The sequence below is a fragment of the Xiphophorus maculatus genome, chromosome 15 (genome assembly GCF_002775205.1).
Source record: "Xiphophorus maculatus strain JP 163 A chromosome 15, X_maculatus-5.0-male, whole genome shotgun sequence".
Lineage (NCBI taxonomy): Eukaryota > Metazoa > Chordata > Actinopteri > Cyprinodontiformes > Poeciliidae > Xiphophorus > Xiphophorus maculatus.
The window spans coordinates 7871908-7893051 of NC_036457.1; the positions used below are offsets into that span (position 1 = coordinate 7871908).

The window sequence follows — 21144 nt, forward strand, 5'->3', positions numbered from 1 at the left end:
CAACCCATCCCAAGTTTGTTTTATTATCCAATGAAAAAAACATGAACACATGACTTTTTATTGCTTAACATTGACTTTTTCCTCTTGCCCTTTTTGCATAAAAGGCAGTTTTATTTATTGCGACACTAGTAGTTCAGTCAACGCATTTTCACATGTGAGCTCTGGATTTTTGTATTTCTTATTACAGGATTTGATGAATCACCTCCTGGCCTGTCTTGGTAGATTTGCAGATATTTATTTATTCTCAGATGATGGACTGAGCAGCACTATGAGACGTCCAAATCTTGAGACGCTGCTTTGTAAACTAATCTTGTTTTAAACTTTTTAACAAACCTCTGAGACCTTCACAGATCAGCAGGATTTATAATGCTATTAAATTACATTCAAGTGGACTCTGTTTACCAGGTGATTTCTGAAGACTTTTGGTTGCTCTGGTTTTTATAGTGGGTATCAAATTTTCACAGTTTTGGAAATAATTAAAATTTTAACTTTTGTTTCATACTTTATGTTGGTTTGTCATTGAAAACTCAAATAAAATATATGGAGGTTCCTGTTTACAAAAGCCAAACTGTGACACGGTTCAGTACTTTTTAATGTCACTGTAATATAAAAAAGTGTGGCCTCACTTTTTCTTCTTTTCCCATATTATGATATCATTTCCGAAACCATAAAACTCTGAAAATTTTATATAATAAAAACGACACGCTTGATTTACGGATGATCTGTAAAAAAAAAAACGTGAAATATTTCTGCTAGACTCATCCTGGAAGGTGTTCATCATCATCATGTCTCTCCTACAAGTCTAACCTCCGCAGAGCAGAATGACTGATGGGAAACGAGACACTCTCAGGACGAGCTGTGTTAGTTAACACATTCATTTTTTTCCCCCCTTCACAAAGCTGCAGGTCGCCGTGGCTCACACAGTCTTAAATCCAACAGGGAAGAGTTTTATCACTTTTTACATTAACTCTATTTGGATCCTTTTACAGTGAATTGAAAATATATTAAAAAATAAACTCTTAAGACAAAAAACACAATATTTCTTTCTTTCTGAAATAAAAATATAATGGAAACAGGTGTATTCTCTTCCGTCAGATCATAATGTTGTGTCTCTTCATGAAAACTGGGGCTTGCAGATAATATAAATATTCTAGTTATAAAGTAGAAACTATAGAGAAATGCTATCTAATATAATTATCCTTATGTTTAAATCTTTGAGCTTGTGACTATTTGTGCTTGATTTTGTGTATTAGCCTGGCTCTGTTTTTGCTTTTAATGCTATTCAGATTTCAACACACCTTCTAAACACCAAAGATTATCAAAGAAAAAGCAGAAGTTCAGATCATCATTTCCATAAGAGGTCACAGCGTTTTTGAAATGGAGCAACATTCTTGCCTAATTGACTTGACAGCCTTGCGTTCATACTCTGCCATGAAGCTAATCAGAGACTAAACAAACACCATGAAAACACAATGTTGAAGCTTTTATGAGTCACATGCTCATTGTAGATGAAAACAAAGGCGTGCAACTGTGCACTACCCGAAGTTTAAAGCCTCTATTGTTGTCGCCTAATTGCTCCCTCCGTGTTTTTCAGGAAGCCTTATCAGAAGGAGAAGAAGAAAAAAAAAACTGAATGAGGACCTCGGACTGTTTGCGACCCACGCAGCTGGGCAGAATCAAGCGATTCCCATTATTACACTGAGAATTATTGCTCCCCTCCTGTAAGAGCCCCATCCAGTTCGGGCCAGGATTACTATTTCTGGCAATGTTTACCTCAGGAAGGAACTTTCGCAGATTTAATGGGACCTGGGCCATTGTACACAGACTTCTGTATGGCACGCTGCCATCATTTCCATAGAGAGAAGAGAGAGATGAAGAGAGGGCTACGTCTAAAGTCAATTCAAAACATGATTGTCCCGTTTATGTGACCCTGAGCACATCACATCTATGAGACCATGAACTCTCTCAGAGGTTCAGTGAAGACAGTTTTCACTTAAACTAAAGCAAATTCAAAATGTCAAACAACTGTCTGTCTCTCTTATCTGGTTTATGTCTAATGATATGCCTACTCACTTTAATTAAGACTTTGGACAATAGAGGAAGGCCTTTCAGCAGTCATATATTTTCACACTTGTTGCACATATTTAACACCTACATATTAATGTCAAATAAATATAAATTCTGTGTTTTGGTTAATTAAGTTTGATCGGTTTAAGTTGCCTGAGAGTACAAATATTAGTTATGAATAAATTAGTGAACAAGGTCTTCTTGTGGCACATAAAATGTTCCAGCAACATTATGTAGAAGCATTAATGAGTGTTTGAAGGCTGTGACTGTACAAGCAGCTCCCCCCAGTGTCTAAAATCTCATTTCTGCAAATGTGGACCTCATTTATTTTTTCACCTTAAACAGATTTGACTATCGTCTGTTTTTGTTTGAAAATATATATCCAATAAGGATGATGGCTTTCTGTTTAATACTTTATACTAAAAAAAATTTATCTTAGCATTTATAAATATAAATTTAGCTGACAATGCTGTTAGATATGAAAAAAGTGTATTTGTAGAACAAGTAAAGATTATTTTTTGTCTTATGGAATAAACTGAAAGAAATTATTAACACATATTATGTCTCCTTTATTTGTGCACTTAAAATAAATAAATAGTTTAAATGAATGTTATATGTTCTCGCAGGTTCAAAATGCAGTCTTCAACCTTAAAATATTTAACTGGAATTATTTACTTAAAATGTTTAATGGATCCTTATTATTAGAATATTTAACTGACATTTAAAATATAGCGGTTTTTATTCATGTAAAAATATTTATCAAAAAAAAAACGTAAAACGTGGAGTTATGTTATTTCTTTACATTTCATAAGTTTTATGCTCTAACAAAATGTTTGCACCATTATTTTTATGTGACTTTAGCCTGAAATAAACCTAATAATTTGAAAGCTCGGAGAAAATGTCATTTTAATCTCGATAGGCTTAAACAAAAAAAACTCTTTTTTTGGAATAATGTTATTATCAATAACTAGCAACAGGTTTATTAGATCACCAGTAGTTTTTTTACATGAATGAAAACAATAGATTAATGTCCAGTAAATAACGAAGAACATCTTGAAGTGGTTTCGGAATGAGGGAGGACAGACCCCCCATCACTCCCAGCTCGGCCAAATTAAAACCATGAAGTGGACATTAGCTGGACATTGGAGTGGTAGACTAGCCACACTCACCTCAGCCCACCCTCAGTTATAAACAACTTGAGGATGGTTTGCTTTAGTGGGAGCTTTTAAATATAATAGTGACTTGGAGACGTGGGGACATCCGTGTGTTTGCATTACAGATTAGTCGCTTCTTGCGGCTCTGCAGCCCTGCACTGCGCATTAACAGCATTAATCCACGGTTAACGCGCAGGAACCGTAAGCTGTTCCCGTATATATATATAAACTAATTGGATAGAGTCATATTAAGCTCCCATCATAAGCAGATCTGCTCGGATAATTTCTTTATTCTAATAAGAACAACAATGCCAAATTATACGTTAAAAAACATAAAATTTAAATATGATATATTTTTATTGTAATATTTTTATTATTTTTTGTGAACTGCAAATAAATGAATTTGAAACCCTCAAACTCCAGGTCACAGAAAAATGGATAACATTTTTAGTTCTTGAATTAAATATGCGTCATCGCTGCTATCTATCTATCTATCTATCTATCTATCTATCTATCTATCTATCTATCTATCTATCTATCTATCTATCTATCTATCTATCTATCTATCTATCTATCTATCTATCTATCTATCTATCTATCTATCTATCTGTTTGTCTCATGGGACAGTCCACATTATCCTATGGGACAAGTTTGTCCCGCCAACAGCTACTGGAAATGGTTTTCCCCGCTCTGTCCCTGGAGGGTCGTTTATGTTGTTTTGTCCATCTTTTATATCTATTATTTTATTTATATGTGAGAGGCTGCGGGTTCAGATCCAGCTGCTGTCAACAGCAGAATGAGGACATTTTTTGGGCAAATACAAGGCCGTTAGCTCGTACTATATGTTACCTTTTTAATTAAAATCCTCATGCACAAGACACGTGTCTGTGTTAGTTTAACTGTAAATCTAGATGTTGAAGTTTAGCTAATATTTTAGATGTCATTTTTTTAAAGCACGATGTAAATGTCACACTGCGCAGCGCTTACCATGCAATTTCCGATTTTTTTATTGCTTGGGGATATTAAGGTACAAATCAAGGACGAGATTTTCTTTTTTTTAGCGAAACACCGCCACCCAGTGGCTATGACAGACACTGCAGAGACTTTACTGCTATTCTATTATGATATTTTTAAAGTAGTAGTTGTGTGCCGGTGTGGCACTAAAAATGTCCAAAGTTGTGAAACTAATAATAATGTTGCTTCATATTAACATCAGTTTAATAAATACTTTTAGCAGACATATAGACCAGAGTTGAGAGCTGTCTCACTTACATGTTCAGTTCTGTAGAAGAAAATAAACAATTCGCTGCAAGAGAACATTTCCATTACCATCCCTGTGTGAAATCCACAGTGGATACATATTGTTTTAAAGGTGTTCACACACCCTAACCTTTACACATTTTGTAAAGTTACAGCCATCAACAGTAATGTATTTTATTACGACCATATGTGATTGACCAACACAAAGTGGGGCAAAATTATGAGCTGTAAGTAAAATGATAGCTGGTTTTCAAATGATTAGAAATTAGACCTGTCTTTTTTTCTTGCACTTATACCCATAGACAAATGTCTACAGAGCCAAATAGTGATTAGTTTATTCTCAGGAAAAAGTACTGTTCTGTATTTAAATGGAAATATTTATTTAAAATATGTCAGAACAATAAGACTTGTCTGAGTCAATTAAATTCATCGGTGTGTTTTTAACCCTGACTCAATGGCAGAAACCCAATTTAAACTAACGTGACTGTATCGGTCAGCTTCAATTTGAGGTAGAAAAAGTGCAGAAAACACTGCACTTTGTTCTGAAATATTTTAGTTTGGTTAAGAGGAAGCACTGGCTAGCACTTTTAAAGAAACTAAGCATAAAAAAACTTGCTTTTAATAAATAACTGCCGTACATTCATTAGTGGGCAGAGCTTTGATCTGTGCAAACAGTTTCTCTCCACAGCTTCAAGCAAAGACTTTTAAATTCAATTTCATGTCATAAAATGTTGTGCTCCACCATGTGCAAAGGGCTTTTGAGCTTGACTTAGTATTAAGTAATAAATGGAGGTTTTTGAGCTTCGTTGAACTCAGACAAGCCTGCTTGGATTGATTAGTGGGGACAGCTGCAGGTGTTCCTCACAAACACCTGCAGCACATACTGGTGCTTTTCTCTCTCTCACACATGTTCAAAGATCAAACAAACATGTGGAAAAATGTTCCAACATATGCAAATCTCAGTATCTTTTCAGTTACTTGAAGTCTCTGTGAACAGTACAATCAGCTGACAGCTCAATAATATGTGGAGAGTCAACTTTATGTCAGCATACAGAGCACAAAAACAGGCTTAGCAGATGAAAACATGGTGTGTGGCATTTTGAGTTGGAGCTCCTTTGTAATGCACCAAATTAAAACCAATCAGCATGTGTGTGTGTGGTCAGTTAACACATGCTCCTCTGTCTCGCTCAATTAAATTCATCATGGTTTCACATACAGTTCTCTGGGGATCTCTGGATTTGACCTTTGATCTCCACTAAAGCATGAAAAGGATCTTTGGAGCTGATTAGCTTAAGAAAGTGACATTAGAGCCTAGTGTTTCTTCAATATTCAGTATTATGAAATTAATTATTATAGTTTGCAAAATGTCCATAAACCTGAAACTTTACCACATTGTGTCACATTGTACTCATGAATTAAATATAAATTATTATGATTACATAGGATATACCAAAACCAAACAGAACATAATTGTGAAATAGAAACATATGGATGGTTTTCAATTTTGAAAAATAGCTTTATAAGAGAGATATGTGCTTTTGTATTCAACTTTTTGAGTTGAAACTTTGAAGAACCGCCTGTCTCTTCAAATACAGCTGAGACTTTGTTGGCGTCATCGCTACCAGTTTTGCACAACGAGATAAGAAAATAGGGAAGTTGTCCATTCTTCTTTGCATGGACAACTTTGTCCATGCAAAGAAGTTGTCCAAGCAAAGCAGTGTATATACTAATGTCATGCAGAGAAGAAAAAAAACATCACAGCTGAATGTCTTTTTAAGATACATGTTTATTATTATTCAGCATATTCAAAAGTCTTACTTTATAGCTAAATTGATGATGCATTCAATTTAAAATTATCTAAAAACTTAAAGGCCCTAAATCTTTACTTGTGAAATGTAAGTGTGGGATTTTTGTGCATGTTTTATTCTATAAAATCTTCAACTTTAACACATGCACATAAAAGTTCCCTTTTTTTATTCTTCATTGTACAGTCAATAACAGGACACTCTTGAAGCTCTGAAAAATAAAACATGTCAGAGTTTTCAATCATATCCACGTTGTTAATTTTAGGAATCATCCCAACTGGGATTTTAAAAAATTGGCAATACTTTTTTCTGAAATACCTGTAGTGCTGTCTACAAGGAAACATAATGACTGCCCATATACAAGCAGAAAACTTGGCACAACAAATGAAATTTACTTATTTCAGACTTGACACATGATGAGATGACTGTCTGACTTGAAACAAAATTTAAAAATACAGAAAAAGAAGTCATGTGGGCAGGTTTTTTATTCCACAAAAGTGCACTCTAGGATTTTTGCTCCAAATACCAACAAACTAAATTCCCGAGCTTCTTTTCTAAAAATGAAAGAGCAAAAATAATTAGAAAAAACTACACAAAACATTTTTTTGGCTTCTTTAAGAATGTCTAAGAAACTAAAAGTTCCTCTTACACAGAAACACTCCCTTTAAAACGTTGTGATGTTCAAGCCTTTCCACGTCTTCCATTTCTAGCTTGTAATTGTCTGACATTTTGGGACAAGAACAAATTATTCACATTGCAGAATAATTAATGTCAACATTGACATTAATTAATGTTGACATTAATTAATGCTTGAGGTTTGACCTCAAACCTGGAAGCCTTCTTCCAGTTACAAAGAAAAATAAATGCAACAAAGAAACTGGTAGTATAAGAAACACAATACCCAAATCAATGTCTGTAAATCTTCCTAACTTCTCACCAAAAGAACAAGACGCTTTTAAAATCCAGTTAAAGTCAATTTAAATTTCTCTGTCTTTACATTTTTATGCGAATCAGGATTTCTAAGCACTTTTATCTGGTATAACTTCCACTTGTATCATGGGGCTCCCAAGACTCTGTAACAAGCAAAAAACTTTATCTACATGCTGAGCAGTTATTTAGGAGTGATGCCAGTAAACTGGCTTTAATTTAAAATAAAGAATAATAATTTGGAAAAGCACTGCATTGGAAAAGCAGTGCTTTGGCTGTTATTTAGCTCACAGCTAAATAAAGCTGTGGGTTTTATTTAGCACTGCTAAATAAGTGGTTTATTTAGCACTTATTTAGCCGAGATTTTGCCCATGTAATCTCAGAGAGCATCCCAATATTAACTCTTCGAAATACCAAGACAATTTAAATAAAACTCAGATTAAAAGATTAAAGATAGTCAATGAGTCTCTCAGCAGCATATTAACCCAGACAACACAGAAAGGGTTCAACAGACACAAAATTAACCTTTTTTCCCCTCTCAAACCTAAATCCTGTAGAAAACCTGTTATAAGTGTGTACATGTTATAGAAGAAGAGTAAGTGCTATTCTACAGATAAAAGGGGATTGTACAAATTATTCACAGCGGGAGGACCGATGAGTGTGCCAGCAGTGACTTTGTTTTTTTTTTCTTCCTGAATAAATGTATGAAGTCAAATTGATTCGCCTTTAAGAAAGTGTTGTCAGTAAACTTTTAAAGTTCTCTGCAAGAAAAGAAAGTTCCCCCCCCCCCAAAATGTTAAAGTATTACTTTAAAAATTAGTTTCATACTACAGCATTTTATGAGATCAGTAAAAACCTGAGGCATGAACAGAAAATGCGTAAAAAACGTCTGACAGCATTTATAAGAGCTGCAGTTTCTGTGGAACTGTTTTGCCGAGTGTTTCAGCTCAGTTTATGTGTCTTCACTGGCCAGCACCCTTCCATCATTCAGCAGTCTCTCTCTTTCCGCATCGCTGCCTTCATCGTCCAGGTTCATCCTGGCGGCGCACCACGGTATCCTGGCCAGCAGGGGGCGGTGCAGTCCGTTGTAGAGCGCCGTGCCTGTCAGCAGGACCACAAATCCCAGAACCTGCAGGCCGTGAAACTGCTCCCAGCCCAGCGCCAGGCTCACCACCCAGATGACCAGCGTACGCAGGCTGTCCAACACCATCCGGGTGGTGGCGCTGATCTCCTTGGTGACGCTGATCCCGGCGAAGTTGAAGAAGGCGATGCTGACCGTGTTGCCCAGGAGAGCCAAAAGGATGAGGGGCTTGTATCCAATCTGACAGAAGGCGTCCAGCGCGTCCTCCAGGACCTGCCGAGGATTGTCGCTGAAGTTCCCGACGTGGATGAAGTACATGGGGATGAGCAGCAGGGAAAGGACGACAAAACCAAACAAACCTAAGGATAGAAAACACACATTTAATCAACCAGCTGTTTAAGTGAAATCAAATTAATCTTGGCTAAAAATTCCCCTAAAAAACAAAAGTTTTTGTGACTTGAGTGGTGCATACCAAAGAAACTTGTTACAGCTGCTGAGATCATTTTATCAGGATTTTTACACATACAGAATTTATGAAATCAAAAGGAAATAATAAATGATTTTGCAATTTATATTGTTGAATCTTTGCAGGCCTCTAACAGGTTTTCTTTCTGTTTTTACCTCTATCAGCATTTTTATCCCTGCTGGGCCCGGCATTACAAACAGGGACTATCGCCCAGGGCTCCAATATTTGGGGGACGGTCAAAGTTTTTTTTATTTTTTATAAGAATTTGGGTTTTGCAAATATAGAACATTACATAAAACTCAGAGCATTAACATTTTGAGATTTTAATGATTATGAGCAATAGTCCAGTATTTGAAAACTAGTAAGTTATGGTTGATTTCTTTGGGAACAACATGGAGTTATTGGCTAGGGGACATCATGCATCAATTCATACCTGTAGATGTATAGAAGTACTTCTTCATGTATTTAATTTGCATTAGGAAATTTATTTTCTTGGGCACAATAGGCTGGACTTAGGCATGCAATCTCGTTGGCCATATACTGTATATGCTAATACTGTGGTCAGGCTGCCTTTCCACACATGCAGTCATTGGACTGTGAAACAGAAATGTTTTTGTTGCAACAGGCCTACTGATAGCTGAGAGAAGACCTTGAAGGTGCATTTGTGCTTGGCTTCTCAGCTCTAAGATGATTATATAATTGCAAACAAAGGCTACATGAAATTCCATAAAGCTTACAAAGTGTCGTCAGACAAACTAATGCGTCAAGTAACAGTTCAGACGCAGTCAATACCCAGTAAATGACCAATATAAACTTAAAATCCAAATAATCACAAATAAGTCAATTTTGGAGATAGTTTTCTTTCAGGCTTTTTGCCACGATTATCAGTAGATGACTTGTTATCCAATTGATTCCTTGTCCCTGACCTGTCTGGTATGTATTTTCGTATTCACATCACTGTCCAAAGTGCTGAATTAGTGAACTTTTTTAAAGATTATTATAACATCACTTTTGTTGTTGTAGCTTACTTATTAACTTGTTTACCTTCAGTTCCAACGGCTCGAAGAGGATGCACATCATGCTTGTAGACAAACTTTTCCTCCAGCACCATCTGCACCGAAACGATGATCTGAGCCATGATGATCAGGAGATCACCTGCAGAGCAGAAGGTGGACTTTAACTGTATTTTAAATCTAATTAAAAACATTTTGTCTTTATGTAAGGATTTTGAAAAAGTTTTTTACCTGTGATGACATCATTGAGCTTGTGGGAGTCATCTCTGTGGCCACTAACAAAGTCGGCGAGTCCCACTACCACCAGGCCGAGGATGGTGACGAAGATGCCGAGCCACTGACTGGGTGCGAGCCGACGACCCAGAAAAGCTACAGACAGGAGACCGGTGAAGATGATGACGGCGCCGCGAAGCATCTGGAAACTGGAGGCGCTCGTCATGTTGAGAGCTAGAAGAAAAAACACAGTTCTGCAAACAAGATTCCAGAATTTAATGAATGCAGATAAACTGCAAAACGTTATTTTATCCAATTAATAATGAAGAGAAATGAATTATTGATTCTTAATGTCTGATAGAAATTGTACATTTCCAATCAGTCTTCTTGACTGAACCAGCAAACAAACCATACGAACCAGTTCTGCTGAACTTACCAACATACATGATGGACGTGGCTGTCATGTCACACATTGCAGGAGGGAAGAAGAGTAGAGGGTTGAAGCTCTGGCCGATGTTCATTCTTGGCTCTGGGCTGCGTCTGTCATGGCACAGCAAGATGTAGAAGACGGCGAGACAGCTGAACTCGCCCAGAAACATTCCCACAGCCTGGAAAGAGAGAGAGAAAGACAGATTCACCAGTGATTTAATTTACTCAGCAACTGTAAGATGCACCATGTGGTTTTTAGGAACAAAAAGCTGCAGCATGACAAAAACATATGATTCAAACATTTGAGTCCCAGTCTTATTCTTCCTTACTGTTAATTAAACCAATGACATGAGCATGGTAAAAACCTCAACTGTAGCATGTGTTAATATACACTCCATCCTATATGTATGAATCTACAAGTGGTGTTTTAGATGCTGCAGTGTCAGTTTTCTGTGACAGATATTTTGTCCCAAATGGAGTTTCTACAGGAAAGCATTGTGTTTTTAAAGTTATATATGTTTCTGCAGATGGAGCCATAATCTTTGGTATACTTAAATCTCACTTCTGCTGACAATGTTTCCCTGCACAGCAGTTTACTGAAGTGGCTAATGCTAGCATTTTTCTGCTCTATTTTGATGTGACTTGTTGATATTTCTTAACATATTTCTTTGCGGTTCCCAGGTATTCCTTTGTGATAATACTTTACAGAAGAAGTTGTTCTCCTGCCTCATTTATGAGGTTACACTGGTTAATAGTCCAGTGTAAATCTCACTTTGATTGTGAACAGAATTTCAAAAGGTGGAAAAGACCTACACCGCTCAGTTAACACTGATTCTTCAGTGCAGAAGAATATAATAAGTACAATAAGTTGAAAATACTTCAGATAGACAACCAGTTTATATTTGACACTTTTATACATAATATGTGCCCATTTCTGTGAATACAAATTTCAATCATCTCTGCTATAAAATGTTGTCATTTAAAGCATATTACTGTACCTGTACAAATGGATGGGAAAAGGCGTGTTCAGGGTTACCATGGCAACCCTTTGCTGAGAACATGTCAGCCCATCTGTCAGAGAAAAACACATCATGCAGATTGATTATTGACACATGAGTAACGTAAAGCATGACAGTGGCGAATGTTTCGACTAGACTTCAAAAGTTTCCAAAAGATGTCAGGAAGCAAATCCAATAAAAAATAATGTCTGCCATATAAGCAAGAATGTCCCAGTGGATGACAGCAGGCCAGACTCACTGCAAAGGCAGACAAAATGGTGATGACGTTGCATTTTACTTGTGCGGTTAATGAGTGCTTAGGTCGGCATAAAGCCTTTGGCTAGTCACAAGAAGCATGACTGACATGTGAGAGTCCTGTCTTCACATGTCAGTCAAGATTCAAATGCTTGTTTGAAATCTATTAAACTCAGATCAAAATCTACAATAATCTTCTGTTTTACAGTGTCACTTTGCTTTTACATATGTTTCTACAGCACTTAAAACAAGATGCAAGCACCGGCAGAATGACTGAGCGGCTATCTCTGCTGCCAGGAAGCGGCTCTGTGACAGGTAAGCTATCATGTGACTGTAGTGAAATCTAGCCTGTAAGTAGCAGAGTTTCCCTCTGAGCAACATAACAGTGCAGGGATTTTTTTTGTTGTTCTTTTAGAAGCAAGTATCGTTTTTCAATAGAACACGACACGAGGAAATGGAAGCGAGAGACAGGAAGGATAACGCTGACATCACAAAATATTGGAGAAGTTAAAAAAGCCAAATGTTGGGTTTCACCAATGTGATGTACTTTCTATAGGTTCCTATAGGAAAAGATGATTTAATATTTAAAAACAGAATTGTTGATCATATGTACTTCACTTTCAGGCTAACTCAAGAAAACCTGCTTATTCTATGACTTTAGATTACCCTCCTATCTGAAAAACGCATGTCTGTCACATTTGAAACTTTACACTCAGACTGCAAATGAGGCTTTTCTAGTCAAAGTTCCTTCTTTAGCCTCAGATTTTAGTTTTATGCCCAATCAGTAACAATCAAGACACATTTCAGTCCTGCTTCATAAACAAATAAAGCAAAAGTTCACTTTTGTTTTAATTCACTGTCTATTTTAATAATGCTGAAATCAAAAATGTTATTTTTACAACAGTTCTAAAGAGAAGAGTTTAAGCTTAATGTAACAACTAAATGATTAACTCAGACAAAGAAACTGAAGGCATAAAACACGTTTCAGTAGAATATTTCATAGTTTGTTGTTTGAATAAATTGGAATTTATCATTTTGCCTCTGTTTTAATTTTTCTTTTAGTGCAAAATGTATTCTTGCTATATAAATCTTTAATAATAAAATAGTAATTAAATATTAATTATTTTCTACTCTAGTTATTGCAAGTGATTTCTGATTAGGAATGTGCTAATTTTGTTTGGATGATGACAAACTTATTAAATAGGCTAAAAAAATAAAGCATACTTGTAATTTATTAAAAAGCAGAACACAAAAAACAATACTATAAAAAGGAATTTTGGAAGGTAGTAAATATTAGTCATTAAAATGATTAAACTTTAGTTAGATTAGTTTACAAATGTAATTTTCGATAATCTTTTAACTCTTTTCTTTAAGAAAAATAAAATGTATTTATCTAAGTGAATAAAGACCTGTAAAATTGACATAATTTCCACTCAAAAGTAATAATTAAAATTTAGCGAACTAAAACATAAATGCAAATTCTAGCATTTTGTTTTATTGTTGGATATTATGCTTGACACTGAGCATTTTACGACCAAATGACAGCAAGTCATGCGTTGACCTCACTGTACCATATAGTTAGCAAAGCAAGGCTATTCATTTGAAGCCCTGAGAAGTAAGATATATTTCATCGTGCTTTATTCAGCACAGGTGCCTTATTTTATCTTAGAAGAGATCAGTTCTGATTTAGACGTCTGATTTATGGCAAACAAAAAACTGGGTCGTTCGTTTCTCATTAGCAACCGTTTCCTGTCAACACCTTACCAACAGGAACATCTGGGTCAATATTTCACCGCCTGCTGATGCTTTTTACACAAGCTTCTTAATAGACAACGTTGTTTGGGACCTAGCTTGACAACAAGATGAAGTATTTTACCATTTGGCGTCAACAGCTAACGGCTAGCTAGATCTGTGTTGTTAAAAAAAACCTGAAACACGACTTAATGTAGGAAACAGGTGATAACGACTAATTCACGTGGATAAAACGGAAGAAAATAAGCGTTGAATTTATTATGTTGTTATAAACTGATTTAAGTTATTCGGGTATACTGTAATTAACTAACTATAAACACATAACACTGTTTTGAAAAACTAAATAAATAAAACAAAGTTACATTTACTCACTTTGCGGATAAGGTGTTGATGGAGCCAGTTGTGAGCATCAGCCCCGCCAAGAACAACTGATATTTTGTCCACGCCATGTTGGAGGATGGAAACGAACCTGTAACACAACCACCGAGCTGTGTGCTCTCTTTAAAGGGAGCCCGGTTGTTTATTCTTGCACTTTCCGCATACTCTCCGCTGTCTATGAACACCACATGACAGCTCACAGTCAGCTGACCTAACGGCGTGCTGCCTTCACGGACGTCCGGAAATGACGGATAGCAGAAATTTCACTTGAAGTGACTGAAAACTGCAACTCTGATTATTGATGCCTACCAAGATGTATTTTTTTTTGCTTATATTTCACTACTAAATACTACAATTGAGCAAAATAACTGCAAAAGTATTCATACCAGTCACACCATTTCACATTTTGTGGTTTAATATGTTCCACGTGCGTTGAAGTTGGTAGAAAAGGATTTAATATTCATCTTATTTTGTTTTTACAAATCAAAATTAGAAATATTTAGATTAGATTCATCCCTCCATCTACCTGTTTTGCACATTTAGAAGATGAAATATCTATCAGCTACCAGAGCACCTTCTTTCACATGTTGGCCTTTCATGGCCTGTGGCAAACTACATATCAGTCCTTTTAATGTCATTTTTTCAAGAACAGCTTTTTTCGCCATTCTTTCATACAAGTCCAATTTGATTCTCAGCAGAGTTGTGGACGTCTGCAGCTCCTCAAGAATTACCACAGCCCTCTTGGTAACTTCTTTTATGATCACATTGCCTAGCATGTCAGATTAAATAGCCACCTCCTGGTTGGTTTTCATATTTTAGTTTTTGTTATATTATCTGCTCCTATTACTGATGTTGTTAGGTTTCCTTGTCATTTATTAGACCAGAAAATAAGCAAAATAAATAAATAAAGACCTGAAACATGTCAGGACCTTGCCTGACATGTTTCAGGTAAAGCCCTTGGGCCATGACTCTTTGGGTACACACCTATCATTAACCCATAAACTCAGTAAGAACTTTCTCACAACTGCTTTTAAACTACGTTTAAACTGTAAAACTAACAAATACAGAACATTGTTCCAATTCTTTATGAATTTACAAACTGATGACTGATGTTTGCCATCTAAAAAACCCCCCTAAACTTTAACAATTCAGAAATCTACATATTTTACAGACATGTTTTATGTTCTTCTCACTTGTTTGGTGGGCTATTGGGCATCCTGTTTCTGAGGAAGATTCGACAATCTCTTTCGTTCTGCTGCTAGCAGGAATGCTAGCAGCAGCATTGCTAGCATTCAGGCTAGCAATGTTAGCAATGCTAGCCAGAAAATGTGTTATTTTCCACAATTGATTTTAGTTGAAGTAATTAATCACTAATTTGAGTTTACTTCATTCTTTAAATTTATTCTCTAAAATTTAAATCATTACAAATTAATAAATCTGCATTTGATGAAAAATTAAACACCATTGGCTTTAAGCTTTAAATCATATTTTTTAGTATTCAAGACATTTTAATGGCTGATCCTATAAAACTATATTTTAGACTTTTTTTTTTTACATCTGCATGCATCGACAGATCACTGCAGAGGAGGAAAATAATGGTGAGTGGACAGCAGGTGGAGTCAAAGTCTAAGGAACCATCAGGTCTGAAAGTGGGACCACAGTATTTTCTTCCCCTGTGTGGCCTCACGTGGTTAAAATTAGAACACAAATTCTACTTTCCATCTGGAAGTGGCATTTTATGAGGTCAGTCTGAGGCTTTCTGAACCACACAAAGAACAGGTTATCATTCAATGAGGGTTTAAGGTAATTCAGTAACTACTAGTGAATAAAAAGTCATTTAAATGAGTATAAAAAAAACAACCTTTGCCCGGATGCTTGACCTGCCCCTGTTTTGAATTCAGCACTGACGTTGCTTTAGAGATATTTTCAGTGTTAGAGAGTGTTTCTGGTGTTAGAGAGTGCTAAAAAGGACTCCTAGTGTTTTCACAGACAACATATGAGAACAAGAAGTCATTGGCTGATACTTCTTGTGAAGTGTGTCATCTCTTCTCAGGAAACAGCACTAAAAGCTCCAGGCCCCTTTCACTGTCACATTTAATAGTCATAACCGATAAAAATTAAAATTAGCCCATGACACCTAAAAGTTAGAGGGTTCCTGTTCGTCTACATGCTGTTGTATGAAATTGTAACATTAAAATCTGAGCCTCAGTTATTGTAATGCATTTTAACCAGAATATGGAAGTTTCACCTTCAAGGGTTTTTCTGTTTGCTTCCTGCTCAGTAAACTGGAATACATCTTAGTTCAGTGGAAAGAGACAAAAGCAACCTTTGTCAGTCCTTTTCCATAGGATACATATTTCAGTAGACTTTTTTTTTTAAATGTACCAAATAACACTTTCCTGTTTTGATGAAATATAAACTAAAAAAACAAGTCCAATCCTATATTTATTAAGTATCTTAATAAAGAAATGTTCATGTATCAATGTTTAAACTATTTGTTTCATCTGTGGAAAAGAAAGGAATTTAATTGCACTTTAACAGCAAAATCAACCAGATTTTACACATTAAGCAAAATATATTAAAAACAATGTTTTTGTAGAAAATAAATTAGGACATCCTATTCCATTTAGCTGAAATAAATAAGCTCCTTGTAGTCATCTACCACTCTCTGTCTGAGGAAACTTGATCTCACTCCTCACTTTCAGCTGTGAGATATTTGAGGGATTTCTTGCATTTAGAGCTGGTTTTAAGTTAACACACATCATCTCAATTAGCTTGAGGGCTGGACTTCGACAAAGCCCAAGACTTTAATTTCAGTTTCTTAATTTCTCTTAATTCTCAACCAGACCTTAATATATCCTTAATATATTTGGGTCATTGTCGTGTTACAGGGTCTACTTCTGCTTTTTGAAAACATTGTTATTTCCTTGTTATTCTCAAGTACCTTCCAATAAACAGTAGATGGTATGCTGACCAGGTTCTGCAGCAGTAAACCATCCCCAAACCATGACATTTCCAGCTCCGTGCTTCACAGCTGGCATGATGTTCTAATTCTAGAGTTTATGCCAAACATATCCTCTGTTCTGGCGTCCAAATATTTTGACTCAATCAGGTAAAATATTATTTGAGAACTCTTGGTCATTATCTGCATTCTTACAGATAAACTTGAGTCTAGCCTTTATTTGTTTTTAGCGAAGGTTTCCTCCATACACATCTCCTTTTATAGTTATACTTGTGCAGCAAGACAATGTACATGGCGAAATCTGAAGCAATGTTGTAGGTAGAGAGTGCTGTTGCCCCCTTGTGGATGACAAATGACACACATGTTGAGAAATATAAAGTAAAATCACAGACTAAAAGTCAAAATATACGGAAGAGGATTAGGGCCACAGAAAAAAAAATAATTCTGACTTTAAAGTCAGAATTCTTTTGTTTTTTCAGTGGCCACTCATAATGCATAAAGCACAAGGCAGAAAAGTAGCCAACATGGAGCAAATTTCAATCTCATTTCAAGTCCATTGAAAAACTCTTTGTGGAAAATCTGTTACCACAGCTACGAAGAAGCATTACATGTAAACAGTTAATGGGTTAAGTGAGTTTCATGGTCTACTTGATATAATGAGGTTATCTGACTCCAATAAATAATGTCTTTCAGCAGAAGGTCACTGGAGTGATTTTGTTTTGATCAAAGATTGCATAAATCATATTCCAAAAGAATCTTCTCCTTACAAAAGAAACAACAATCAGAACCATAATCAATAAACACCAAATCTAATATAGTCTTTTGAAAATAATGCTTTTGTCACTGTGTTTTTGTTGTTGTTGTTTACTTGTTGTTGTTTTTTTAGAAATTCTCAACTATTAAGAGATATAAAAGAATTGGTTTGCTCACAGGGACGTTAGAGGCAAAATAGCAAGAAAGGAAAAGAATGATGAATAAACTCAAACAATCCTTGATTAAGATTGGAAAATATTCAAAACCTTTAACAAAGCTGACTAAAAATCTTGGTGCCTTCCTCATGCTGACATTTCATCCTAAGGTTAAAATGGTAACATTTGTGGTACAAAAAAAAATCTAAAAGGGTTTGCAGGTGTATACCTTTAAGATAAGCAAAGCCTAACAGATGTTGTCTAGTACTTAAAAGATCACAGGAAAGTAACAGAACAAACTGAACTTCTAGAAGTACTTTATAATATTTTTTGCCAGAATTGGTTTGTACGTTGAACTGTAATTCCTAAAAAAAACTCGTCTGTGAAGGTTTGGAGGCAACATTTGACACCCACAGCTGATCTGATAGGCTGATGTTCAGCCTCCAGGGGTAAAGTTCAGCTTAAACTCCTCTTACATATTGACATGAGATGGACCGCAGAGCGGAGTCTGTTTCTCCTTAAGATCCTTTGCTTTTCTGCATCGGTCTCTCAAATGACTTTGTTGTTCAATTCGAGACACATATTAAAATTAAACAGGCACATCCCTGAGGAGCTAAAACATCTGGAGCTGTCATGCAAAATCCATGAGTCCCCAGAAGCATTAGAGTTTCATGTTCAACGGTCTGAATGCATTTGACTGACAGCCAGCCCTTGGTGGCGTGAGGTCTTGAGAAGGGTAAAGTGGTTTGACAAAGTCTGATCTCAAGCCGCTGATATGTCACATGGTCGGGTCAGACTGAAAAAGAAAACACATCTTGAGAAATTTATCTACCTTCCTGTTTACGGTCTAAAAACCACCTGCTGACTATTACTTATTTATGCTGTTATCCTCCTGCTCTGAGTAATTTGTGTCGTTATTTTAAAGTACCAGGTTGAGAGAAATCTTAATAAAATTTGTTTTGCTTTACATTTAGATTTACATATAGTTATAGCATACTGTTTTTGCAGTGTAAAGAGAAAAATTGGCTGAGCAGCACTATACTTTGTCATTTTTACTCCATAATCCTCCCAACAGGACAATCTGTTGTAGTTGTACAATGAAATTTTAAGTACTTTCTGACAAATCCTCTTGAGATTGATCATCTTATTAATTCACATACATTAGTCCAGGAAATTCTGATGTTATCTAACTTTGCTAAGCTGTACACACACAAAAAACCCCTCAGAGGATTTCACAGTGAAGCAGCTGTTGACATCACTGGGCCATTTTTAGCATTTTAACTCTATTTGAATATATTCCTAATCTTTCTGGGGAAGGGTTGTGGTTTAGTGGATCCAAAAGCAGAGCCTTGGAGACCGAAGAGGTTAAACGAAGCATTTAGAATGAGAAAATGAGAGGTAAGTCCAGTGATTTGGGTGCAGGTTGAAAGAGCATGTAGGGAAGAGAGAAATGGAGGTGAAAAAGATAGCGGGAAACAAAACAAAAGTGTTAAGTATGTTCATTAAACTTCTCAGGTAGGAACTTTTTTTCCCTAGGCAATACTTTATGGCTCACGTTTTCATCTAGATGAAAAAGAAATATGATCTTGTAAGAGTGAGCAGACAGGGGAACTTAAGCGGCTCTACTGATGGATAGATGAGAGTCAGTTGTCTCAAAGGACAGTCAGGGGTCAAGTAGACATCCTAACACACAAAGAGAGGGAGAACACAGGAAGAGGACCCTAAAAGGAAAACTGAACGTCTAAACTCGTATCTCGGGCTGCAGGCTGTTTTAACAGGAGTTCATTCTCCTCATCAGATGGTTTGTCCCTACCCACATGTGTCCTAATGCACTTTCTTCCTCAGCATCATGTCTAACGTTTTTTTAATAATGAGTAAGAATATTTTTCTATTTCCATAAAGCAGATATGTTTTGTAAAACTGTTACCCTTTTTATGTGTTGAGAGATCCCTCTCCCAGTTTCAGTAAAAAAAAAAAATGTTTTCTTTGAATGAAATACATTTCAAATTTAAATCTGTTAAAAGTACGAATAATTTGGGGCTTATCTGTATTGTCACTTCTATGCATTGCCATACTGAAGATATTGCCAGACAGGGTCATCGACAATTTTGGTTTTTGCAGAGAGAACCATTTTTGCATTGTAACTCCTCGTTTGTAACGTGCCAGATGGGTTGCACAATCACTGGAATGTGTGTCTGTTTTGGGATATAAATTAGTTATTATGTCTGAGATTTGGTCAATTAACTTATTAGCAACCAGGCAATAAAGCTCTTTCTGTACATATCATGTTCTTCTTTATGTAGGATGTGCACATTTCTAAGCCATTCAGGTTTAAACCCCATTTTGAGATTTTACTGGAATATTTTGTCGTATTGCAATGTGTCAAAAACCTTTAAGTTGAAAATGGACGTGGCCTTGCTCATCTCCTTGAAAATTATTCAAAACTATTCCTTAAAATGGTTTTTGACAGTGTAAAATGACTTGTTGCTGAAAGGTGCTATAATGATTGATTGATTTTCAGTTTAGTATAATTTCCTCGTCTCTGTGGCCTTAGACTCCTAATTACATGGTATGCTTTCACATTGATTTAATAAGGTAGTGTACCTTTGCAGAAGTGATATTTTAGTATTATAATGCATTTTCTTTCCACACAAAGGTCACAAGACAGCTGGAGCCACGCTGATTGAGGGAAATCTAATTAATTATCCATTTGCATTGCAGATTAAGCGGTTGTGTAGAATCATCCAATTGAAAGGCAATGAGGAAAAGTAAGTTGTTACAGGAGAAGAAAAAGGCAAATTAAAATAAAAGTCAATGCTGTATGAAGAGTGAGTGTGGAGATCTGCGTAGTAAAGTTATTATTTGCTCCATTGGCGGAGTAATGGTCGCTGATCTAGCTCCGTTTTTTAAGAATAAGGACTGCAATCATTGTCAGGGAGTGACTGTAATAGTATGAAACATCATTGTTCCCCCTAGTGTGGCCAAACTTTAAATTAATCTTCGTGCACTGCAGAGACGGAGGAAAAGATTAACACTGCATGCTCTGGAATACATTCATGGCCTTCAAACAAAGCTCCCCTATCAGAATGGACTATAAACAGGAGACTCTTTGCCGCACATCTGACAATGTGCAGTACGTTGTAACAGTGATGCCAAACATCACTGTAGAAAACAGCAGTGAGTGTTGTTTCAACACAGATGGATTTGTTCCTATAAACTTTTCCCTACCTGGAAATGAATATGATCAAGTGGAAAGAACATTAACTGGAAAGAGAAAGAGATGGAGAGAGAGCAAGACAGAGGTAAGGTAAAATTGAATAGTTAGGACTCATCTAAAACTTGGTGCAGTTGAAATGATGAAGCAGAGGAAACAGGTCTGTATCACATTGGCAAAATAAGTAGGTAAAGTATTACTATTAACAGATTAGATTATTTAATACTCTTTGTCTAATAATGAAACACATGAAGGTGGACAA

The 21144-nt window shown here is 36.0% G+C and overlaps 1 protein-coding gene across 1 annotated transcript; it reads right to left on the reverse strand.

The window, feature by feature from the left end:
• Positions 1–6247: 6247 nt before the first annotated feature.
• On the reverse strand, positions 6248–13980 carry slc35f6 (solute carrier family 35 member F6). The gene is made up of 6 exons (XM_005803153.3): positions 13793–13980; positions 11414–11486; positions 10423–10594; positions 10005–10220; positions 9805–9915; positions 6248–8653 (listed from the first exon to the last, which is right to left on the reverse strand). Exons 1-6 carry the CDS (start codon positions 13867–13869, stop codon positions 8166–8168), a joined length of 1137 nt encoding a protein of 378 aa, XP_005803210.1. The 5' UTR covers positions 13870–13980; the 3' UTR covers positions 6248–8165.
• Between the last annotated feature and the right edge of the window lie 7164 nt (positions 13981–21144).

What these genes read in the sequence shown, in the direction of transcription:
- slc35f6 (XM_005803153.3), bottom strand. Translation starts at nt 13,869, where the DNA reads ATGGCGTGGACAAAATATCAGTTGTTCTTGGCGGGGCTGATGCTCACA. An exon ending in ATCAACACCTTATCCGCAAA is followed by an intron (nt 11,487 to 13,792) that starts GTGAGTAAATGT and finishes TTTCTCTGACAG; the next exon opens with ATGGGCTGACATGTTCTCAG. An exon ending in TCGAGCCGTTGGAACTGAAG is followed by an intron (nt 8,654 to 9,804) that starts GTAAACAAGTTA and finishes TTCTATCCTTAG; the next exon opens with GTTTGTTTGGTTTTGTCGTC.